We start from the raw sequence: 25,451 nt of genomic DNA on the forward strand, positions 1-25,451 counted from the left end.
AGTGCTCACCTGTTCTGTTGGACTGACCGAAGTTGCTGCTAAGAAGGATTCCTAGTAAAGGACCTTGGCTGCTCCCAGGTCTGAGGAGTTACAAATGAAGCCCTAAAAACATTTGCATGCATGTTTTTATATAGGCCTAAGTCTTCAGCTTCTTCTGATCTGTGCCAGGATACTGGATCATTTGTTAAGACCGTGTCTGGTTTTGTAAGTAACTATCAAATCATTTTCCAAAGCGAGCACACGCCTTGTTCTCCCAGCAGCAGAGGATGGGATTTTCTTGTGCTCCATGTCCTCACAAGCGTGCAGTGGCTTCCGTGGTTGGGTTTTGGCCGTTCTGACGGTGTCTGGTGGCGTTTTGTTTTACCTGCAGTTGCTGGATAAAAGAGAACACTGAGAACATTGAGTGTCTTTCAGAAACTTATTTATCACCTGTGTGTCTTCTTTGGTGAAATGTCTTGGTCTGATATTTTGTTCATTTTTAAAGTTTTTTAATAATTCTTGTCATGTTTTGGATAATAGTTCTTCATCACGTATGTCCTTTGCAAATGTGAATCCTGCCTGTGGCTCACCATTCTTCTCTTTCTCTCCTCCCCCTCGCCCTCCCCCTCCTCGTGTGTGCGCGCGCGTGTGCGTGTGTCCGTGTCTGTGTCCTCACCCCATGGATTGAACCCAGGGCCTCGTCCTGTTAGGCAAGCACTCTTACGTTGAGTCATCTCAGTTATTCTTATTATTTTGGTATCTTTATTTTTCAAGTCATGGTTCTATAGTTTCCTTTTCACTCTTAATAAAGCTTCAGCAGGTTTTGTTTTGTGAGAGTTACTGATACTTAATCTACTCCATCACTCAAGGAGGTTCATAGGGCAGACGTTTTCTGAGATCTTACAGGTGTGTTACTTTGTGGCCTTATGGAAGATTGGCTAGATGAAAAACATTCAACTTATAGTCTAGAGTTGTTTTGTTTTGTTTTTTAAATAATACTTCATTGTTTTGTAGCATAAAATACCCCTGTTGAAGTTTCATATCCAATTTTTTTCTCTCTTATAGGAAACTTGACTTTTAAAAATATTTTTAAACAGACCGAAACATAAAATCATATGTATTAATATGTTACTATCATGTTTCATACATATGTATGTTGTGTCGTGTTTAAATCATGTTAAATATATTTAGCTCTTCCAAGTTTTCTATTGACAAAGTTTTTGGAATCCTTTATTATAGGTTTTGGAATAGTCAGCACGTTATTGTTTGCAGTCACCTGCATACCAGAGCATCTTGTTTCTGTTTAACTGTAACTTTATGTATCCATTTTTATCTTGAGTTTCTAATGGAACATTAGGAGGTTTGGGTGCAGGAGCAGGATGGCCTGTGGCCTTCCTTGTGATGGGTGTGTCTTTTTCATGGCTTGCATCTTTCGGAGCTCTCCTCGTTCAGCCAGGTTTTCTCTAGGGCAGTGTTTCTGGAGGTCTTAGCGCCTCAGCATTCCACTGTCAGGGCAGAGTTTCGCATCGCAGCCTTGTCTCAACCAGTCTGCCGTGTTTTGGTGGTTTTCCCTCAGTGTGAGGCTGTGCTGTGCTGGGAGAGGCTCCCTGCTCACCACTGCCGTGTGTCACGTTTCCTAGCAGCTCGCCGCCTCCGGGATGGAGCATATGGCTGGTCGCATTCACCTGCAAGTGAGGCCTGGGAAACCTTTCTGCTTTTCCCATCTTCTCAGCTACGTTCTTCGTTTTCTCCACCGTGAGAGTCCTTACACTTTGAGGTGTGTGTAATGAGTGTGGGGCTGCATCTCTTGCTTCACTGTCTGCACAGCGAGGACAGGTTCTCTATAGCCTGAGATTTGCAAAGGATTTCTTTTGCCAGGTTTTGTTGAGGATTTATCATCAGGTTCTCAGTCTTAGGATATTTGGTTTTCAAGAGTTGTCTTTGGGAGATTAAAATCTTAAGCTGCCTTCTGTAACCTGACTAGTTATTACATTGTCAGAGGAACTGAATAACGTGGACAGAGCTTCTTAGACAGGGTTTCTCTGTGTAGCTCTGGGGTCTGTCCTGGAACTCACTCTGTAGATCAGACTGGCCTGAACTCACAGAGATCCGCCTACCTCTGCCTCCCGAGTACTGGAGTTGAAGGTTTGTGCCACCACTGCCCAGCTAGAGCTTCAGATTTTTTAAAATCTTTGTTTGAAAGGTTAGTTTCAAGTGATTTCAACATATAAAATCAAGTATTTTGATGTTTGAATACAATTTTGTATGTGGTGTTGTTTGTCACACATGTGGATGTACATGCATGTGTGTGGAAATCAGAGACTGATAAGGTTGTCATCTTTTGCTGCTCTCTCATATTTGCTGGAACAGGGTCTCTCACTGAGTGTGGAGCTCACCTGTTTGCAGGCTGGCTAGCCAGTGAGCTCAGGGATCTTTCTGTCTCTGTCTCCTGCGTGCTGGGGTTACAGGTGTGCACCGCTGTGCCCGTGAGCTCTAGGATCTGTCCGTCTCTGTCTCCTCTGTGCTGGGGTTACTGCTGTGCACTGCTGTGAGCTCTAGGATCTGTCCGTCTCTGTCTCCTCTGTGCTGGGGTTACAGGTGTGCACTGCTGTGAGCTCTAGGATCTGTCCGTCTCTGTCTCCTCTGTGCTGGGGTTACAGGTGTGCACTGCTGTGAGCTCTAGGATCTGTCCGTCTCTGTCTCCTCTGTGCTGGGGTTACAGGTGTGCATTGCTGTGAGCTCTAGGATCTATCTGTCTCTGTCTCCTCTGTGCTGGGGTTACTGCTGTGCACTGCTGTGCCTGTGAGCTCAGGGATTTGTCTCCCTGCCGTGCCTGCTTTTTCACATGGGTTCTGGATCCAAACTTGGGTCTTCTACGCTTTTGTGGTGGGGACTTTACTGGCTGAACCATCTATCCCCTTTAAGTAAACATTTAAAAAATCATTAATTTTATTGACATTAGAAAGCAAAATTGAAAGAAGTTCATGCTTGGGAGAAATAAATATGTTCAGAGAAAAGCTAAAGGGGAAATAGTGGTTTTTTTTATGTGTTATATTCATATTTAGTCTCTGGACGTTTTCTGGGAGAAATCTAATGTAACGTGTTGATTTGTTGTAATTGTGGTTGTTTGTTTGTCTTCCATCTAGCAGGTACTAGGAGATGGTGTTAATATTTTATAATTCTATTAATAACTATTATATAGTCGATATAATCTCATTTCAGACTGAAGAGATCTAAAACAAAATTATCAATTTCTCATAGGAATTGAAGTTAAAAGATGAAGAATGTGAGAGACTTTCGAAAGTGCGAGATCAACTTGGGCAGGAGTTGGAAGAACTCACAGCTAGTTTATTTGAGGTTGGTCTGTTTATGTTGTGGCCAAAAGCAACATCTCAATTTTAAATGTTGATAGAATTGGTTTTGTGAAGGAATCTTGAGACGGCTATGGCTAGCTTCATGAGTATTCATAATTCCTGTAAGCAAGAAAATATAATCTGTAATTATAATAATTATAATAATAAAATATAGTCTCTAATTTAAAATAGTGTAAGAAGAAACTAGAATTCCATAGGCTGTCAGTATCTGGTGTGTGTGAAAGGAAAGGTTAGTAACTCTAGTTTTAAATTTTACCAGTTATTTAGGGACTACTGTGATTTTTTTTCTTAATCTTTAATTTTTTTTTATGATTGCAAACCCCTGAGGTGTAGTCATTGCTGTAGGGTGATTTGAGAGACATTAGCTGGTATACTTCTTATCTCCCGCTTGCCCTCAGGACCAAGCTTTCTACCCAGCTTTGGTTCTGGATAGCAGTGTGGTTGGCACAGAGACACAGATGCAGTGGGGCATGTGTGAGGCAGGCAGAGAGAGACGGTAAAGAACTGGCTCCTGCCTGTGGAGGCCACCAGTCCCAGGGCTGTGAGGTGAGCTGGCAAGCTGGTCTGAGTTTGAAGGCCTGAGAACTGGAAGAGCCCTGTTTCAGAGTCTGAAGGGAGAACAGATTTTCTTACTGGGTGGGGCGGTAGGCTTTTTATTCTGCTAAGGCCTTCCTCTGGTGGGGTGAGGCCCATTGTGCTTGTGCAGTTCAGTCTGCCTTATAAAGTATATCAATTTGTTAATCTCATCCAAAACACCATCACAGAAATGCTTGATAATACATAATTTGGGTGTCCTGCGATTCCCATTACAAAATGAAACATGAAATTGGTTTGTCCCCAAATACTAACTAGGAGAGAAAAGTAATTGTCTTTTCCAAGTTTGTGAACATGTTCACACGTGTAAGAGCAAAGATCACAAGTGAGGAAATTGCAGTCTGCTTATTTTTGTCTCCTGTGACCTAAGAATAGATTTTATGTTTTTCAGTGGAGAAAAAAGTTTAAAACTCTCATACATGTAAATATGTGGAAGATTCAACACTAATGTGTAAGCTAAAAATCAAGTATGGAAAGTAGCTATAACCACAAAAATTTGTTAACGGAAACACGATAAAAGAAGTGAGATCCGACATCAGCTATAAAGAACATAGTGGACTGGGGAGCAGGTCTTAAGTATCTTCATGTAGTTGAAGTTAATCAGCTGAAAACAGTTGTAATGGGGAATTGTTTAGTGTGGATTCTGATAACCAAAATAATAAAGTACCTTAGTACACAAAAGAGAGAAAAGAATCAAAGTAATCCAACACACACGCATGCACGCACGCACGCACGCACATGCACACCACCAAACCACAATGAAAGTGAACAAGACAAAGGAGGAACAAGGAAACCACAGAACAGAGACAACACAAGGGCAACATGGGCAGAGTGAGTCTGTACTTTACAATAATTACATTAAACGTAAACAAACCAAGTTCTCCAATCAAAATATACATGGAGATACTCACAGCCTGAAGGTGAATAGGTAATGAAAGATGTCTGTGCACCTGGTAAGGAGAATAGGAATTGTTGTATTTGAATTGCACATAATAGACTTTCTATCAAAACTGTCAATAAGAGACAGGATCATTACATAATAACAAAGGATCAGTTTGATTAGATGATCCAATTAAATATGTACCCAATAACAAAGCACCTAGATGTACAAAGCAAATACTACCAGAGCTGAAGGGAGAAACAGCAATACAGTAATTGTAGGAGATGCTAATACCTCTTGCATTTAATGGATATAATGTTCAGACAGAAAATCAAATAAAGAAGCAGTAGGATGGATGTCAGTAGACCAGAGGTATCTACAGACATACACAGAACCTTCCACATAACAAAATAATCCACATTCTTCTCATGTGTACATGAGCTGTTGTCTAGGATAATTCACGTTACATTACAAAATCAACTATAACTTTAAAAAGACAAAAGAGTCCCAGAATCTTTTGCAGCCACAGTGACATTTAGTTAGAAATCAATAATAAAACAGCAAAGAATGCAAGCATGTGGAAACTTAAGACATTTTGAACTTTGGTGTTAAAGAGGGAATTAAAAAACTTTTTGAGACAGACATTGAAAATACAGCATAGTAAAAGCTTATGAGATGCAACAAAAGCAGTATTAAGAAAATTGCAGAGCAGTAAATGCCTACAGAAAAATATAAGAAGATGCTCAGCCTAAGATGAGACCTCAAGGAATTTGAAAGAGAACTAAGCTCCAAGTTAGCAAGAGGAAGGAATTGATGGGGTATAGTAGGTATAGAAACAAGGACAAAAAAAAGGAAAATATCAACAAAATTAAGTTTGTTTTTTATTTTTTAAACAAATAATCAAGACTTTTATTAGACCGATGAAAAAAAAGAAAAAGTTTTAAAAAGAGATGGAAGTTATATTGAAGATTTTTTAATGTCTTAAAAGTCCTGTATGTCCTGTATGAAGTTAGGGTCCTGTATGAAGTCATAGAGCCCTGTGTGAGGTCATAAAGTCCTGTCTGTGTTCATAAAATTCAGTATGAAGTCATAAGAGTCCTGTGTGAAGTCATAGAGTCCTGTATGGTGTCATAAGAGTCCTTTATGAAGTCATAGAGTCTGTATGAAATCATAAGAATCCTGTATGAGTCAGAGTCTTCTATGAGTAATAAAGTCCTGTATGATGTCATAGAGTCGTGTGTGAGGTTGTCAGAGCCCTTTATGAGTTCATAAGAATCCTGTATGATGTCATAGAGTTCTGTATGATGTCATAGAGTCCTGTATGAGGTCATAGAGCCCTTTATGAGGTCATAGAGTCCTGTATGAGGTCATAGAGTCCTGTATGAGGTCATAGAGCCCTGTATGAAGTCATAGTCCTGTATGAGGTCATAGAGTCCTGTATGAGGTCATAGAGCCCTGTATGAAGTCATAGAGTCATGTGTGAGGTCATAGAGTCCTGTATGAGGTCATAGAGTCCTGTATGAAGTCATAGTCCTGTATGAGGTCATAGAGCCCTGTATGAAGTCATAGAGTCCTGTGTGAGGTCATAGTCGTGTATGAGGTCATAGAGTCCTATATGAGTCAGAGTTCTCTATGAGTCATAGAGTCCTGTATGTGTTCAAGACTCCTGTATGAGTTGTAAAGCCCTATATGATTCACATAGTCCTTTATGAATCATAGAGTTCTGTATGAAGTCATATTCCAGGCTAATAATACTCTAGAAGAAATGGAGAAATTCTTAGAAACAGTTTATCAAAATGAAATCAAGATGACATAGAAAGTCACAAGAGACCAATGACAAATGAGTCAGGAATAAACACACAAAGCCAAAACCGACTTACCTGTAGAAGGGTCCAGTGCTAGATGGCCTCACAGGTGAATTTTACTAAACAGTAAAACAAAATAATAAATATTTACCCAAAACAAAGAAAACAATGTAAATAAAAGGGCTCACACTTCTAAAAGAATTTTATAAAGTCAGTATTACTAGCCGGGCGGTGGTGGTGCACGCCTTCAATCCCAGCACTTGGGAGGCAGAGGCAGGCGGATCTCTGTGAGTTCGAGACCAGCCTGGTCTACAAGAGCTAGTTCCAGGACAGGCTCCAAAACCACAGAGAAACCCTGTCTCGAAAAATCAAAAAAAAAAAAATAAAGTCAGTATTACTGTCATGTCAAAGCCAGGGAAGACATCATAAGACATCATAAGAAACACAAAGGTGCAAAATCTTCAATAAAATGGTAGCAAGCTGAATTTAACAACACATGAGAGGAACCATAACCATGGCCAGATAGGATTTATTCTTGGGGTACAAAGATGTCCGACATCAGCAAATCAGTTGTGTGCCACACTGCATGAACAGGAGATGGAAACCACGTGATCATCTCAACAGATGGAGAAGACGCATTTTACAAAAGTCAGCCTTAATTTATGATGGAATCTTCAATAAAGCAGGTATTCGAGGAATGTTATTCTACTCAGTAAGGACCAAGTAGTAAGCAAAGCCTCATCGTAAGCACTGGGGGAACTGCAGCATCACCAACGAGAGGAAGGATACAGAGACCAATGGAATTGAGTAGAGCCCCAAAATAAATCTTTGCACTTACAATCAACTGATTCTTAATGAGGGGCTAGTAAACACCCGCTGAAGAAAGACTAGTTTCCTCAGTAAATGACACTGGGAATTGAATGTCCACATCCGCGTGTAGATGAGTGAGTTGAACCCTCACACTGTGAGCAGACCCCATAGAGTGAACTAAAAGACCTGAAACCACACTAGCAGAAACTTGGGGAAAGCTTCTTGACATTGGTCTGGGAAGGTGTTTTTATTTATTTATTTATTTTATTTATTATTATTATTATTTTTTTTTTTTTTTGGTTTTTCGAGACAGGGTTTCTCTGTGGCTTTGGAGCCTGTCCTGGAACTAGCTCTGTAGACCAGGCTGGTCTCGAACTCACAGAGATCCACCTGCCTCTGCCTCCCGAGTGCTGGGATTAAAGGCGTGCCCCACCACCGCCCGGCAATATTAAGCCTTTGAAAATAGAGAAATAAGACTGACGCGGCTCTGTGGGTAAACGTGCTTGCTGTGTGAGCTGTGGACTAGTTTAATCTCTGGTGGTGGATCCTGTGGTGGAAGGAGAGTGCCACTCTGAAGGTTGTCCTCTGACACACACACACACACACACACGCTTCCGTGTTATTAAAAATTAAAGGAAAATCTTAGCATTTGAGGCAAGTTGTTCTCTGATTTCTACATGCATGCCATGGCATGCACAAAATTAATAATGTAAAAAAGAAAAAATGCTATTTGAAGCATTGGTTTGCGTTTTATTTAAAAGAAAGAAAACATTAAAAACAATGAGTCGATGATGCAGAGACCCGCAGCCAAGCCTTGAGTCGATGATGCAGAGACCCGCAGCCAAGCCTTGAGTCGATGATGCAGAGACCCGCAGCCAGGCCTTGGGCGAAGCTACGGGAATCCTGCAGAAGAGGGGAGGAAGAATCGTAGGACCCCATGGGTTCAAGGACATCACAAGAAAACCCACAGAATCAACTAACCTGGGTTCATAGGGGCTCACAGAGACTGAACTGACCATCAGGGAACTTTCATGGGACTGAACCTATGTTACAGTTGTGTAGCTTGGTCTTCTTGTGGGACTCCTAACAGCAGGGGATGTCAATGACGGTGGCCTGCTTTTAGGACACTTTCCTCTTATGGGATTAAGGGATTGCCTCGTCCAGCCTTAATAGAAAAGGAGATGCCCAGTCTTGCTGCAGCTTGGTATACTGTGGTTGGCTGGTATCCATGGGAGGCCTGCCTATATCTGAAGAGAAACAGGAGGAAGAGTGGAGTGGGGGCGAGGGGAGGATGAGCTACAAAAAGGAGGGAAGGAAACATTTGATTGGGATGTAAAAACAAAACAAAAAGTAAATAAGCAAAAAGAAATCCCCCCCCCCCAAAAAAAAGAGGAGTTGGTAAAAACCATAAGAGCCAGAAGATCTGGACAAGGGCTGTGAAAACACTGTGTCCACAGCCCAGCCTGCACTGCACCTGCGCAGCCTAGGCCTGTCATAGACTGGGAGGAGCTCACGGGACCATACCTCACCCTGATGAGTTGTTGTCCTCGATTGGCTCTGAGGACGATGCGGTCGTTGTCGTTTGTGTAATGCTTGTACACACCAGGACCCCATGGATAGTTCAAAACATGGTCATATCGATGACGTGGGGTGCCAGAACCGGCGGGTAGGAGGGAGAGAGGATGGGTGGGGTTAAAGTAGCCAGAACACATTGCACACATATATCAGATTCTCAGCGAATAAATTTCTGATAAAAGTTATGTATTTAAAAAATAATTTTTAACAGTTCTGAAATGGTCCTAAACATACTTCTGCCATTTTGCCCTAGAACTGGTGTTCTCAGCCTTATAAAATGTCCAACCTGACATCTCAGGTAGAGAAAGTTTGGGAGCTGTGGTGTCCATAGTGCTTACGTCATGTCAGCTCCAGAGAGACAGTTAGAGAAGGTAACCCAAACACTTGGAAATCTGCATTCTGACATTTTGGTGGTTGGCAGACTCACGCCTTACGCGTTATCTTCTCAGATGGTTTTGCCGCAGGCTGGCACCCTCTCTTAGGGGACATCAGTCACACCTCTGTATCTTTCATGGCATCCCTCTTGCGACTGGAAAGGCCACCTCATATCTCACTTGGTGTTTTCTCGTGGCCTTAGTTCTAGTTGTTAATCTGAAGCTTTCAGAGATGATTTTAGAAGTGTCCGCTCTCCCAGTCCTCTGAGAAGCTGGATTCAGATCGTGTAGGATCCACTAAGAGTCCATCGGCAGCCAGGTCGGCAGGTGCTCTGGCATTTCTGTCTTCTGCATTTAGAGTTCACTGCCTCTTATCTTCGGGGAGATCAGAGTATATAGGTTATTATTTCAGAAATGTCTGCCAGATAGTCTTCTTTTTTCTTACCCCAGAAAATCTTAGCAAATCCGCAACAACTGTTGTTTTCCAAAGGAAAATGCCGAGCTCACCACATCCGACAGTTCTTACAGACTTTGCCAGATAAGCAGCGTGATGGTGCATGAAGTATCTCTGTGCTCATTCCATTTCATTATAAATCATTGCTGGTGAACATTCGATTATTTAATGTCATCTGAGGTTCATGTTCACAAGACAAGCTGCTGTCCACTGGTGCCTACCACAAGATCAAATGAGCAACCGTGAGGGAGATCTCCTCCCTGCCCCTTGGCAGCTCACAGGCATGGTGGAGTCATTGGACTGTGTGTTTATTAAATATCTCTTAATCTCCTTTGCATATGTTAAAGTTCTGAAATACGAACTCCGAAATCCCATGTTGTCTGGATCCATTTTAATCTGTTATACAGATTATTTTGCAAAAGCATAATCTTTAAAATATGGGATCATGTTATTCTCTTCCTTAAAACAAGACTTCATCTTTTACTTGGAGTAAAGTCCGGGATTCTTACCCCGATTTTGTCCCCTCAGTGTCCCCTGAGCACTTGCTCTTTAGGAGCGGGGCCTTTGTCTCTTCTCGCTCGTCACAGCCCAGAGCAGTGCCCCATAAAGAGAAGTCAGGAGTAAATATTTATGACTGATAGGCAGGTCGATCCCCGCAGATTCTTGCAGTTTCATTCTGTCGCTTTAGAAAGTGAAGGCCACTGAAGAGAAGGCAGAGTCCCCTCTCCAGGCCTCGCTCTGCAGTCCGGTTTCCACCCGAATCTCTTTATTTGTGTTTTATTGGAAACTGAAATTCCTCAGTTGTCACTCCTGTTGAGGTGTTGGCAGTTTGTATTTGTCCCATTTGTATCCTTTTCTGCGGCTAGCGAGCGATACGCACATGTGTCGTGACTGAGAGTTACAGACCCTGGTCACACGCTCTTCGCTGGCTTTGCCTGCAGTCATTCTCCGTTTAGTGGTCGTAGTCCTGGCGTGGGAGTTTGTTGGGGTGGTCGGACCCACCTTGGCTGCCACCGTGGCCAGTAGGTGCTAAGTGGAGAGGGCCTGGTCCTCCTCTTCACGTCCTCTCTTTTCCCATGGAGGACACGAACGCTTAGATCCAGGGTAGACCTCGGCGCGATGGCTGTGCTTCCGTCATAGGTGGCGGCTAAAATGTGTTTTGAGAATGAATGTTGAAGCACTCGGTCTCCAACCTTTGAGTGTCGCCTTTTTCAGGAAGCTCACAAGATGGTGAGAGAAGCGAACGTCAAGCAGGCCACGGCGGAGAAGCAGCTGAAGGAAGCTCAAGGGAAAGTGAGTCCCACTGCTTAGTTCTGGACTGGGGGGGCCGGTGGGGAGCCGGTGGGGAGCCGGTCAGCACCGTTGCCATGGCGCCTCAGCAGCCGTCGGCGGCTGTTCTGACCGGAGAAACAGTGTTTATTCTGCATTTAGAGACTGCAGAAACCGTGAGTGAGGTAACAGGTGCATAGAGGTGCATTGACACTGGACGCCGGGGCGCATTTCTATCACAGCCCCCTTACTTAAAGCCATGTAAATCACATAAAAGGGTTCAGTAGGCACATTTTACAGTTAAGTTTATTTTCTTAATTCTTTGGGAAAGAAGACACCTGTATAGATCTTATATTAGGAGTGAACTGTAAGCTAATATATCTTAATGATTTTGAAAATGCACATTAATGTTAGGTATTTTTGACTGTTGAATTTTCTTTTGGCATTACTGGCATTTGAAGCCAAGCCATATGGAAACCAAAATCCTTGGATTATTTTCCTTTAATTAGTCCACTGAAAATACAAATTTAACTTAACGTTCTGCCCTTGAAAGTGTTTTGACCAGATTGCTAATGCTGAGCCGCATCTGTTGTCGAGCCTGTTGCCTGTGTGACCGTGCTGGTTTCTTTTCAAGATCGATGTACTTCAAGCTGAAGTGGCCGCCTTGAAGACCCTCGTGCTGTCCAGCTCTCCCACGTCACCAACGCAGGAGCCTCTGGCGGCTGGAAAGACGCCTTTTAAAAGGGGGCACTCGAGGAATAAAAGCACGAGCAGTGCCATGAGTGGCGGTCACCAGGACCTCGGTGGGATACAGCCGCTCGCGAAAGACTGCAAAGAGGTAACTCGCCAGGGGCCGTCCTCTGGTCACTGTTAATGTCCGTCGTGGAGGATGGAAACTCGCCAGGGGCCGTCCTCTGGTCACGGTTAATGTCCGTCATGGAGGATGGAAACTCGCCAGGGGCCGTCCTGATCACGGTTAATGTCTGTCATGGAGGTGTCCGTCGTGATTTTTTTTTTCCACCATATTTTTTTTTAGTACAAAATATGCAATATTAAGATGGGGGAGGCTTGATCTAGAGCTGGTTGCTTTCAGGGATCCTTCCCTCCTGTTCTCTGCTGGCTGGCCTCGGAGTCCCGCTGTAGATCTGGTAAGTTTCTGCCTTTCCCATGTTCATTCAGGGAGCAAACTGGGATGTATTGTACAAGAGAAAGTGGGTGGCTTTCACGTCCATCAGAGCGGTGTTGAAGTAGGAATAAAGAATGTGGGAAATGAGATGATTCTCTTGAAGATTACTGTTTGCTCTTTTTATTCAAAATCAGAAGAAGCGAAGTTTTGCGTGACTAAAAAAGTCCTAGAGTTGATGCAAATAATTAAGTAAATAGTTAAATAAGAACACAAGAGAACCCAGAAGTAATAGAAGCCTTACATTTTAAAAACAAAGATAACTTGGATACCTTATATTTTGAAATGTGTTGAGTTAAAGTTATGTAATTATTAAACATTGTTTTGTTATCATCTGTGGTGAAATCTGTCTCTAAGAGGATTGGTCAAGAATTCTGGGAATATCCCTCGTTTTCTTCAAAGCTGTAGTCATTGTTGAGTTTAGTTCCTGCTGAAGAAGCTGTTGAGTGTTTATTCAGTTAGTTTGTGTATAGAAGCCGAGTGACTAAATTGAATTACTGAGTTTAACTGTTGTAACTGAGTTACCTTTGTTCAGTTATTAATAAAAATATGGTAACTAGAAAAGTTTAGTTCTTGTCCAGCTCTGAATGTAGCAAAATCTGAAATTCGTATTTGTTTCTGTTAAATTTCTAACACACTTCTTTAGTGGTTACTTTAGTTCTGATTTCTTTGACTTTAAATAAGTGTGCTTTTCAAACAGCTTTTCTTGTTGTTCTCACCCAGTAAGTGTGAGGGATTTTCTCCTGCCTCTTCCAGTAAACCTTTGTAGATGGCTTCTCACCGCTTTGTAAACGTCTCTAGTTTCGAAATTCATATGAATAGGTCACCTGCACCCACTTCTGATGTGTGGTCACACTTTATACCCTGGTGCTTTGTGAAAACATCAGCAAGTTTTACACACACACAATTTTACTGAAGCACGCCCTAGGACAATGCTTTTCAACCTGTGGGTCATGACCCCTCTGGGGTTGAACGACCCTTTCACTGGGGTTGCCGAAGACCATCAGAAAACACAGATGCTTACATTATGATTCTTAACAGTAGCAAAATTACAGTTAGAAGTAGCAGTGAGAATAATTGTATGGCTGGGGTCACCGCACCGTGCGGAACTGTGTTAAAAGGCCCAGCGTTGGGAAGGCTGAGGGCACTGCCCTAGGACAGTTTGTAGCAATCTGAAGTGAGGTGGAATGTGTCCACGCTTCTCCAGAAAACACGGAGGGGCTCTCAGTCTCAGCGGTGTTTTGAAAGCTTTCGACACGCGTGTGCAGACGTGCACAGTGCAGGGCTTTGGGTTCTAACTAGTCCAACTGAATTTGGGCTTAATTGTGTATCTTAGTCAGGGTTACTATCACAGTGATGAGACACCTTGACTAAAAGCAAGCTGGGGCGGAAAGGGCTTCTTCTGCTTCCGCTTCCATGTCATGTTTCATTGTCTAAAGGAGCCAGGATCCTGTACAGGGGCTGATGCAGAAGTCATGGCGGGAGGAGTGCTGTTCACTGGCTTGCTCAGTCTGCTTTCTTGTTAAACTGATGGTACCACCCACCGTGGGCTGGGCCCTCCCCCATCAATCATTAATTAGGAAAGAGCCCCTTGGCCTTGCTTGCCCACAGCTCTGTCTTGTGGACCATTTTCTCAGTTGTGGATTCCTCCTTTTAAGTGACTTCAGCTGTCTCAAGTTGACATCAAAATCAGCTGGCACACTGTGACTTTGGGGGAGCCATTTTATCTCAAGTCCTAGCCTTATCTATAAACCGGGGGTCTTCATGTCCGCCTTGCACCACTCAGGATTAAGTGTTTAGAAAGTGCTTACGGAAGCATGGTTCCCGAAAGAGTCAGCTTCTAGGAAGTGACTCTAATTATTGGCTTTAAGTCTTTCATTTGATAATTATTCACTCTCTTGCTTCGGGGCTTATTTCCATCTTCTCGATTAACTTCACAAGTGAATTTGAAAATCTTAAATATTTGTCTCTTAATATACATTACCCTCTTGCCTGTAGCTTTGGCTTAAGACATTTATGGATCAGAATGAGATGGCCATGGGAGATCCATCCAAGGGTCTGTAGAAGAGAGGTCTTAGACTGAGTACAAGGAGCCTAGAGGAGGGCCAAGAGGAGGCGTGGCTTGTTTCTGCTAATCCAGGGTGGATGCGGTGGTCAGTGGAGGGCCCTGTGCCTGCTGCTGCTCTTTGCCCCGTTGCTGTAACGCAGGTATTTTAGGACTGTCTTTAATAAAGAGCAGTTTCTCTCCGTGTTCAACCCACACTAGATTTCACAGGCCACACTCAATTTAAATAAACTAATAAATAATTAGATTGGCTCCAGATTGATAATGTTCAGAAAACACTGGTCAGCAGCGCCTTTTATATTCAGGACAGTCTGTGTCTTCAGAGAGCCCCAGTGTGGCTGGGTGTAGTGGTAGGGCTGAGGCATGAGTCTAGTCAGGTCCAGTCTGCTGACATCGTGATTCCCAAGACCTGGGTATATATAGTGAGACCCTGGCTCAGATGGGGAGAGAGAGTAGCCGCAGTCTTGGAGACCCACGAGGTGAGGATGACGGCAACATCTGTGAGCACCATAGGGGATGGATCGTACCCAAAAGCTCAGTCAATCATTTTATAAAGAAAAATGCTATCATATATTACAGGACAGTTGAATTTTTATTATTTTAAATGAAGAACATTTCCTTTTAATGATATTTGCATTAGGGCTTGCTTTATCAAGTAGTTTTTATTTGTTCTTTAAGTGGCTTTTGTTTGCTCTGGTTGTCAGGCTGATCTCTCTCTGTATAATGAGTTCAGATCTTGGAAGGATGAGCCCACGATGGACAGAACGTGTCCTTTCTTAGACAAGATCTACCAGGAAGATATCTTCCCGTGCTTAACGTTCGCAAAAAGTGAGGTAATTTGTTTTTCATTTGAATAGAAACGCATTCAGATCTTTTGTGCTTCTGCTTTCATGTTCCGTATTAAATGTCTTACATGTGATTGCTGTAAAAATGTCATGTTGAACATTTCCTCCATTTCATATCAGGACCACGATTCCTGCCGTTCTGAACATATTTCTTCTCTCGAGACGAGGCTCAGAAGCACTGAGATGTGTACTGTGTTAGTGTGGCGGGCAGATGTGTACGGAAAGAGGGCTAGCTGCTTGCTTCATACACACCCAGGTCCAGTTTTCAGTTTAAGCCAAGTTCTGTACTTGCTCTGGGACAGGCAGTTACGGGCTCATCATCACACGGTAAACACGTGTGAGGATCTAGGGTGTGGCTTTGAGTTAAGTGCTGGGCTGGTCTCTGCAGGGCTGTGAACTTGATCTCCACCTCTGCCAACACAACCTAAACCAGAGCACCAAGTGTGCCTATAAATAAACAGAAGTACGGTGCTAACGTGGCCTTTGTCGTAGAATTAAGAGGAAGAATAAAGTAGGCAGATAAAAATCATTTCAGAGGATCAGGAATTGTATAAATTGTATTCAACTGAGAAGTCATAACTTCAGTTTGATCTTATATGTGAGAAGTTTGTCTTCAGATAAACGGCCTGTCCACTGATGTTTAAGGAATTCAGTCCCGAGAGTCTTAGGAAGCCTTTTGAGGATCGAGCTGTAGCGAGCGTCCTTGTAAGGAGAACTGCAGATGAGCCCCGGGCCCGCACTGACCGGGTGTGGGCTGTGGGTCGTCGGCCATTCTCGGTGCTGCTGACCTCCCCAGAGGGACTCGGGCCTCACTGCCCGTTTATCAGAGGAGACTCATACTTGATTGGGGGGGGGGTGTCAATTTTTTAAGCAGATTTTTATGCCTGTAAATACATAAGATGAAAAAATACATAGCTAAAATTAGTACATATTGCTAATATAAATGTCTGGAATTTATTGTATAAATTTATCAGGATGTGGCATTAGGATACTAATTTTGAGGTGGCTTTTGTAGTAGATGTGTAATATTGGGTAAGGAATGGAATTAATACCTTTAATCCTCTTCCAGTTAATACCAAAAATTCTTCCACTGTAACTTAGTTACCTATCATAACTGCTTGATTTATAAAAGTAATAAAGTCGGGATTGTGATTTGAGCTTTTTGTCTCTTCTCTTTGTAGTGTCTAAGGCCAAGTCTGTAAAACTGAAAGAAGACTAGCTTATAAAATTATTATCTTATTTTGAATTTTTTTGCCAGCGTTTAATTCTTTCTGTTGCTTTTTGTTTTAAGTTGGCTTCGGCTGTTCTGGAGGCCGTGGAGAACAACACTCTAAGCATTGAGCCAGTGGGGCTTCAGCCCATTCGATTCGTGAAAGCCTCAGCTGTAGAATGTGGAGGACCAAAGTAGGTTTTTCCATCCATGCCTTGTGGGAGCGAGTGAGTTCTCGAAAGTTTTTGCGTTGTGGTATTGTGTTCATTCATTTGTGTGTTGTAAGTGTGATTACGTTTCTCCTCCTCAGTTTCTTCTTAGCGCCTGTGGCCCAGGGACAAATCCCCAGAGGGTACTGGTACTTTCCTTGTTTTCCTGCAGACGAAGTCGTGGTCCTGTTTAGTGAAGAAAGGTGTGTGGTTCACTAAGAGAATGAGGACGCATTCTTAGATTTCAGTGTGGCTGTGGAGAATGAGAAGTACCCACGGAAAGGCCCTAGTACAGACTTAAGGTCGGAGCTGGGTGTGTACTACGGCCCCTTAATGATGGAGCACAAGCAGGGCTGCAGGGAGACTAGGGATTAGAAACAGTTGTCTAACGAATTGTAGACCAAATTTTTGTTTTGCCAAAGAGAGCGAGCGAAAGAGAGAGAATGAATGAGTTAGCTGTGTACAGTTGGTATGTGTGTAAAATGCTTTAATTGGAGGATTGCCATCAAAACTGATTTGGAAAGGTACTGACTTAGAACTGTTCCCATGAGGACTGCAAACGGCACCAGGAGCTGGAGAGGTGGCTCAGTGGTAAGCGCTCCCTGATGCTCTTGAGAGAACTCCCGCTCAATCCGAGCTCCCACATCAGGCAGCTCACAGAGACCTGTAACTCAGATCTGCTACCTCTGGCCTTCATGGACTCTAGCACTTACGTGAACGTACACACACACAGACCCACACACATAAACATAAAAAACAACAAAAATAATTTGTTCCTACCTTTCATATTATTTCTATAAAAGATTCCGAAATTGACAAATAGTTCTGTTTTGCACATATGACAGGTATTTGGAAATTATAAAATTTCAAAGGAAGAACCACTGTACTTCATAGCAGGGCAGCCTTTCCTATCCAGTCCTCTGAGAAGGCCTCTGAGAGGGTTTTGCCCAAAACTCAAATGTAATTGTGCTTTAACTTCGGTTCTAGGACTGGGTTGCTGTGGGAGACTGGAAGCCCCAGGAGCTCACAGAGTAAAGTCCTTGACTCATCAGGGCTGCCGTGAGCCTGTTGAGAAGCTGTAACCGGCTTCTGTTGGTGCACACACATTCTCAGGCGGTTGCTTGGCTAGTGTCGCTGGTCATGTGTATGTTCAAGTCACACATCTCCTCAGAGCTGTAGTCTGTGTTAAATCCTGCTGTGACTCCCTATAGCACAGTGGCCTCTAACTTTAGGGGAATTTATAGTATTAAATTCTATAGACCCCAAAGTGTTTTCCTTTTGGCCCTGCAGCCTCTCAAATGGAAAGTCAGCTGGAGTGGCAGCAGTGCCCCTCCTTTGGAGGTCTGGTCATACCTTATTTTAAATACAGTATGTGGCAGTTTTTTATTATAGGACTTGCCTGTGCTTGCAGTGTGTCTGACGTACTATACACATGAAAGTATACTCCGAGTGATGACAGATGGCGATGTGGACTTCCCAGGTTCTAGGAAACGAGTTAGGTAGGCTGGATTTAGGGAGGAATTTACCGCCAGTGCTCATGCGGCACAGCAAGCGGAATGTGCACTCGAGACGAGCGCTGGGGAAGCACGGGAGCAGTGGCGTGTTCTACTGCAGCTTCAGAGAGAAGGGCAGGTCAGCATCGAGTCCGGAATCCAAGTGTGCTGACCGACTGTATTAGCGTTTAGAAACGGCCAGCTGTTTTTAAGGGCACGTGGAGAAAAGCTTCTACTGGGGCAAAGATGTGCATCCATACTGCGCACACACAGAAAGACCCTCCACAGAGCAGAGCCGGAGCTTGGGCCTTTCTTTGAAGGGGATATTTTTACTTTATTATTCTAAAATTTAATACCTGAGACACTTTAGCAAAATCCTTTCAAAATGAGACAAGATGTTAAAAGAAAAAATATATTTCCAGAAGAATAAGTGTAACTTTTTTTTTTAATTCAAGGGCACTTTTCCTTCTGAATAAGTTATACTTTTTGCAACTTTCAAGAACTTCCAGTAATTGAACCTTAAATTTACTGACCTCTGATCCATCCCAAGCTAATTGTTAGTACTTTAAAATATTGCCAGAGACCATTAAAGCAATTTGTAGGGGTGTGTATGTGTGTGTGTACGCAAGCACACACATGCACAAACAGTAAGGCAAAATTTCTTTGAAAAGAATTAAAAAATAAGATTTGCAGGGCCACCTCTAAAATCATATTGTTCCAAATAATATATTTTACATTTGGTTTCTCACTGTCGAGGAACACTGTGTTGTGTTTCTTTTAGGTATAACCGAAATCTAATGCAGTCCATATAGTTGTTTTTCTTTGTTGTGTGATTTACAGTGTCATGTCAGGTACGACTGGCCACTTAGTTTCCCTGAGTTATGCTAATTTTGTGTTACCAGAGACTGGTAGTTGTGTCTTCCCAAGATCCCAGCTGACTGTTGCCAGCGGGGCTGCTGCAGCCAGCCTGATGTTTCCCTCACGGAGCCTATTTCGCAGGCAGTCAGTGGCTACTTGGGGCCAGGCTCTAAAGAGGCGTACCCTCAAAGAAGTATAGCCTAGGCCAGCCATGGCTGCAGGGAGAAAGGGTGGTATGAGGCGGGCCTCGCTCACAGGTGTTGAGGTTTGTGCGTGAAGGGCAGCTTATTTCTTTATGCTTCTTTACTAAATGCAACAAAACCTACCAATCAAACACACTCCGCTTGGCAGCTGTCACCCTGCAAACCATTAGCGATGGTTTTTAGACTTGGATAATCTTGATTAGATTCAGCTGGGAAGCTGAAGTTACGTTTGTAAGTGGAGTGCTGGCCTGCAGCTGCGCGTGCGTTTGTAGATTTGCCGTCAGCTGGGACGTATGGACAATACCCCGGGTCTCTTTGTAGAAGCATGGTCAGTGTTACGGTCGTAAGTTTATACCGTAATGTAAGTCCCACAGGGCAGGGACTTTGTCTTTTCGTCACGGTAGTCCGGCACCCAGAACAGGCCTGACACATGTTAGGTTCTCAGATATTCTCTGTTGTAATGAAGAGACAGCTTGTTAAAATGGGGAGGGGGGAAGGGCAAATGCTTTTAATTATAAAACAAAACTGAAATTTGTTATTTTGCAGAAAATGTGCTCTCACTGGCCAGAGTAAGTCCTGTAAGCACAGAATTAAACTAGGGGACTCAAGCAACTATTACTATATTTCTCCTTTTTGCAGATACAGGGTAAGTGGCATGACCTTGACGTTTAATAATAATACTGTTTGCTGTGCCAGAAACCGACTACTGATGACCTCTCTCCCTCTTGGCCTAGATCACTTCTGTGTGCAACTTTTTTACATACATTCGATACATCCAGCAGGGCCTTGTGAAGCAGCAGGACGGTGAGTGCTCTCGGTTCACTGTAAACATCTGTCAGGACAGGAATGGGAGAAGGCAGCCGCTGCTCCCCAGTCCACTGAATTTCCCTTATGGTCCTAGTTAAAATGGTTGGATACTTTAGAAGAGAATATGTCTTCCAAAAGTGATGTTTTTAGTTCCCTCATTTTACTCTCAAGTTTTGAGCAGAGCCAGTTTTACCTCGCTAGGGATACATGACAAAGCAAAGTGTGAGTGGGAACGGTATCTGGAGTTTACTGAATTTATCCCTGGAGAGATGAAATGACAGCTACTCGGAGGCTGAGACAGGAGGATAGCAAATCGAAGGCAAGCGAGAACTATAGGATGAGTTCAAGGCCAGCGTAAGCAAGTTAATGGTATCCTGTCTCAGAAAACTAAACTATTTTAAAAATATTGGAATGGGTATAGCTCCGTGGTAGGGTGGTTTATTAGCACGAGGTCCTAGGTTTGGTTGCCGGTACTTGGAGGTGTGTGTGTGTGTGTGTGTGTGTGTGTGTGTGTGTGAAAATGAGCAAGCTCTAGAAGTGGTCAGATTTGTTTTCATTGATGGAAAGCGTAAGAGGCCAACCATGAGTTTCCTGTGTGTTCTACTTCCGTGTGTGATGATTCTGAGCAGAGAGAAGATGCCCATCCTGAAGCAGCAGAAACAGATCCGTGAGCTGTTGTGATTGTGTGAACATTTCAGCGTAGCCTCCAGAGCTGCTAGTGGACTATATAACTCAGTGTTACCTTAACTACCCAGCGTAACAGCTGGTGCATCACGACAACTTCCGAGCACACTTACTGAGTGCACGTGACTGTTGCAGAACTAAAGGAGCAGGCGCTAGGTCAGGAAGAAACCCATCTTTTTATATTTGACATTGTAGAAAATGTTTCCACGTAAATTTTCATACATGTTGAAAATGTTTCTGTACTGCAAAAGACTAGTAGAAGCTGATTCTTTTCAGTCACATACCCTAGTGAAAAGTTTACGGGGAATTAGATGGGCAAAGACTTAGTTCAGCCATTATGACTCTGGTATACGGAACTGTGCCTTATTTATTTAGAATTACATGTAATTTTAATGTATAAAGGAGGCATGGGATCAATCTCTAACGTTTGAGCTAAAGACTATGAAACAAAATTAGTCTGTGTGTAATGATCTTTGTAATTTTAATAAAAACACCTTTTGAATACCTGTTGATGGATAATATGATGCAAATTTTCTCCTTGTTACAAGTAAAAGATTTGGGGAAAGTCTGAAAATAATTCACTTGTTGAAAATAGGAGGAAGTGTCTTGAGTAAGAGTGACAGATGTGACAGCCCACTAGTCACACCATGTGCACCCTGTGTGCAAACCTGTCCACTAGTCTCTGTCACTGCTCCAGCACACGTTATCCACCATGTGTGCAAACCTGTCCACTAGTCTCTGTCACTGCTCCAGCACACGTTACACACCATGTGCACCCTGTATGCAAACCTATTCATTATCTAAGCCTTATATTAAAAAAAAAGGGGGGGGGTTAGGGTCAGTTAAATCCAAGGCAGAGTTTCTCAGCCTTTGTACCTTAATCCCCAAACACAAAAGCCTCAAAATAAGCATTATTACATTGGGCATGGATGCAGAGCCGCAAGTCGGAGCCACCCCACCTCCTAGTCAGAATGCAGGTACAATAAAAATACTACTTTGCTCTGTGTGTAAGATCCACAGGAAACCTTTTCCTCTCTTGTTTATTTGGAGAGTCTCACTGCAGTTCTGGCTCTGCTGGAACTCTTTGGGAACTTCCTCTGTTGATCAGGCTGGCCTCCAACTCACTACTCTGCTGTCTCTGCACAGCAGGCTCCCTCTGAAGCCTTTTAACTTTGGGTCTGACCTTGGGCTCTTTCCCCAAGGTTATCTCATTGTGTCTGTTGTGTAAATGGTTTTGTTTTTTTAAATGTGAACCCTTTCTTCTCACAAGCATCTCAGATAAAGGATACTTGTATTGACATTTTGAGTGTGGGTAATTGTGTGTGTGTGTTTATTGGGTGTGTTATGGATATTTTACAGAATCTCTGGCTTCTCATTAGATGGCAGTAGAAATTCAACAGAGAACAAGGTATTCAGACATCGCCAGATGTGCTTCGGGGGCCAGATCCCCTGATGAACACTGACTGCTGTGTGTGTCGATCACAGACCTTATATGGCTTTGGAAGCACACAGCCCTTTTTTCCCCACTTGCCTGGAGTTTAAAAAGGAAGTGTGGACAATGGAAGTGTGCAGCTGAACCCCAACATTTGCTTTTATTTCTAATCTGAGCCATCCAGAAGCTTCCCTTTATCTCTTCAGGGAACATTGCTGAATTTTCTGTGTTCTGGGAACCATCCAAGGAAGAGCGCACCAGGGTGGAAGACTCGCTGGTTGTATAATAACCTATGATAATTAGCCTTAGTGTACCCAAGGAGGGGATGGGATTAGTCTTGACGCTAGACACTGAAATGCCGCCTTTTATTATGTTCCTCACGACAAAACTAATACTGTTCTTAATGACTGGTGAAGCTGGGGTGTCCACAGGAACACGGAGAGGTTTGTGAGAAGCATTTCAGCTACTCCTGCGTTGTCCTTGAAGCTTGAGCAGTGATTCACATTCTGATTACATGTCTCTTCTCGTCTGTGCAGTTGATCAGATGTTTTGGGAAGTGATGCAGCTGAGAAAGGAGATGTCGTTGGCGAAGCTGGGATATTTCAAAGAGGAACTCTGACACCCTGCGCGGGGCCGTGCGTGCGCCTCCCTGGACAACTGAAGAATGGCTGGACATTTTTATGGCTAATATTTATTCCCGAGGAGAAGGCCCAAGACTCCTGGTCTCTTGCAGATTACACTAGGAAGTGCTGTGATTTCTTTTAAAGAGACTGGGCTGTTCTCGCTTGTCCTTTAATGGACCACACTCCGAGGAGTTGCAGTGTGCTGGTGATGGCCATTCAGCACTGCAGAGCAAACCACCAAATAAATACCAGACCGAGTGTGTGTCTCTTCCTTAGCTCTGACTTGGCTTGGAGAGTTGCAGAAGGCAGTGGTATTTCACATTGCACTCCTCTGGGGAGCAAGGACGGAGCTGTGTGCACAGGGCTTACTGTGTGTCTGTATGTGTGTTGACATTCAGACACAAGGGTTTATTTACAGAAAGGTTTTTTGTTTTCCACCTGTGAGGTTTTTCTTTTATTAATTAATTAGGGTTTTTTTCCCAGCCTGTTGAGTTTTCCCTCCCTCCCCTCCCTGTTCCTTCCCCCCACCCCCACATCCACTCCTTCTCATTTGCAGAAAGATTACTGTTATTCAGCTCGCAGTGACCCAGTGAATCCCTTTATTGTCATGGTATGTCAAGTAGAAAATGAAGGGCGGGGCTCTTCCTCTGGAGGAGCATCTGAGCATCCTGATGTAGGGGTTCACGTTATGCAGTGAGCGCTATCATGGAATTGAAGGAATATTAAATAAATAAACAGCATCATGCTCTAAAAAGAATGATATCTGCCAGTTCTGAGCATCATCTGATCTCTAAGTTTTAACTAAAGCGGACACGAAGACACTACTAACCATTTCTACCAGTAAGAGAGGTTCCCGGTGGAGACAGTGTCGGGATGCAAAGGAAAGATGATCCCACGGCTTTGTCTCCAGTGAGAGCACAACCAGTCCTGGCTTTGAGATGTTTCTTACTTCTGTACGCACAGCTCCAAAACAAAAAGACCTCGTTGCTTTATTGACTGTGTGTGTGTGTGTGCACACGCTCGTGTGTGTATGTGTACGTATGTGTGTGTGTACATATGTGTGTGTGTGTGCGCATCACACTCGTGCCTGGTGCACAGAGAGGTGAGACCTGGAACTGGAGTTGCAGACGTTTGTGAGCTGCCAGGTGCACGCTGGGAAATGAACTAAGGTTCTCCGCGAGAGTCTCGAGCCATCTCTCCAGCCTGTCCTTCCTGCTTTAAAAATGAAGAAGTTTTCCCTGTGAGTAAACCTCCACATATTAAGAAGTTTTTTTACAGTTTATGTATTTATGTGGAAGCGTGTCTGTGCCTGTGGAGGTCACATGACAGCGTTTGGAGATCTGTTCTCACCTGTGTGGTTTCTAGTGATCAGACAAACTCAGGACATCAAGCTTGGTGGCAACATCAACCTGGTGGGCCGTCTCTCTGGTGCAGATCTCCACCCCCTAATCACTGTATGTTCATTGTAATTAAACAGTCTGTTTCTAGAGATTGGGTTGTTTTCAGTTCTTTACCCATCATGCCGTTGTGATGAGTCACTTTGCGTATGTACACTTCCATGGCCACGGTGGGCTTTCCTGTATGTTCATGCCTAGTGTTTAAGGATGTTTGTTCTCATGGCCAGATAGATTACCCATGAGAAATCTGAACCAGTCACAGAGCCGACCCGCAGAATCAAATCGAATGTGCTCGTTCAAGGATTCAGAAGATTTTCCACAAAAAACACTTTTGGCGACAGTTGTTAAATAAGAAAAACAAGTTCAGGAGATGCTAACTTTGAAAGGAGAGTGGAACCTTGCGTGTGGCTTGCTGGTAGAGAACCTCCCTGCCATGCACAAAGCCCTGGCTTTGGTCCCTCGCACCACAAAACATCCAAACAAACCAGATACTTGGGGAAAGTTCATTGAGGTCATAAATGAGGGAAACCACAGGGTGATGGGAGCAGCAGGTCTGTGACTATCCTGAATTGACGCTTTCCAGCTTCAGTAGCCACAGTGGGCATAGACCAGGAAGCATGGAGTTTGGACAGATACTTGCTAGAGGTAACAGTATCACCGAGGAACAATAATAAAAATGACTAGAGAAGCAGTGTGACAAGCGACATGGAAATGAAGATGCTATAAGATGATAAACTCAGCAGTTTATCATTTGAAAAGAGTCAATCAAACTGGCCTCCAGTATGATCTATAGTCAAAGTGCAGGGCATAGGCTGGAAATAGAAGAATGGGGGAAATGAAAACGGTAGTGTTCAAACAAAATGGTGTTTATAGCACATGTATTTATATGAAAATGCATGTATCTATATGATTAATAGCCCAAATAGATAAAGATAAAAAAGGCCCTTACTCCTGTCGTTTGACTTCTGCACCCAGCCTCCACTGCAGCATGCCCAGGGTGGAGATGATCCGCAGCAGGCAGGGCCGTGCTGACAGATTACAAAGATGAACGACACAACAGGGCTTTGGAGTCTTCTTTCCTGACTCCTGCCCAAGCAGACACTAACCTTGGACCGCTCTGGTCCTCTCACCAGCCAGACAGTTGCTCTCTGAGGCTCTTAAGGGATTGACCAAGAGGACTTTGAGAGTCCCATTGCCTGGTATTGGATGTCCAGTGATCCAACCCACCCAGACAGCTAGTCTCCAAAATGTAACTGAACTTTCTTCTACCACATTGTCCTGTCCTGTGTACTTCAGTTGACAAGGTCCTAAGACCCTGGAGAGCTGCC

At 43.5% G+C, this 25,451-nt stretch overlaps 1 protein-coding gene across 3 annotated transcripts in view; it reads left to right on the plus strand.

Annotated features, from left to right (window-relative positions):
- Window positions 1-23,498, plus strand: part of Rab3ip (RAB3A interacting protein) — a 41,428-nt gene extending 17,930 nt beyond the window's left edge. For 2 of the 3 annotated variants that reach the window (XM_075954050.1, XM_075954053.1), the window contains exons 5-12: window positions 3,241-3,336; window positions 11,061-11,138; window positions 11,749-11,952; window positions 15,067-15,195; window positions 16,499-16,611; window positions 19,727-19,826; window positions 19,915-19,984; window positions 22,640-23,498. In XM_075954050.1, coding sequence (XP_075810165.1) covers window positions 3,241-3,336; window positions 11,061-11,138; window positions 11,749-11,952; window positions 15,067-15,195; window positions 16,499-16,611; window positions 19,727-19,826; window positions 19,915-19,984; window positions 22,640-22,722 — 873 coding nt within the window. In that variant the 3' untranslated portion in view covers window positions 22,723-23,498. The remainder of the gene's footprint in view (window positions 1-3,240; window positions 3,337-11,060; window positions 11,139-11,748; window positions 11,953-15,066; window positions 15,196-16,498; window positions 16,612-19,726; window positions 19,827-19,914; window positions 19,985-22,639) is intronic. The other variant, XM_075954054.1, reaches the window with a different exon arrangement.
- The last annotated feature ends 1,953 nt before the right edge of the window (window positions 23,499-25,451 follow it).

The sequence above is a fragment of the Microtus pennsylvanicus genome, chromosome 20 (assembly GCF_037038515.1).
Source record: "Microtus pennsylvanicus isolate mMicPen1 chromosome 20, mMicPen1.hap1, whole genome shotgun sequence".
Taxonomy (NCBI): Eukaryota; Metazoa; Chordata; class Mammalia; order Rodentia; family Cricetidae; genus Microtus; species Microtus pennsylvanicus.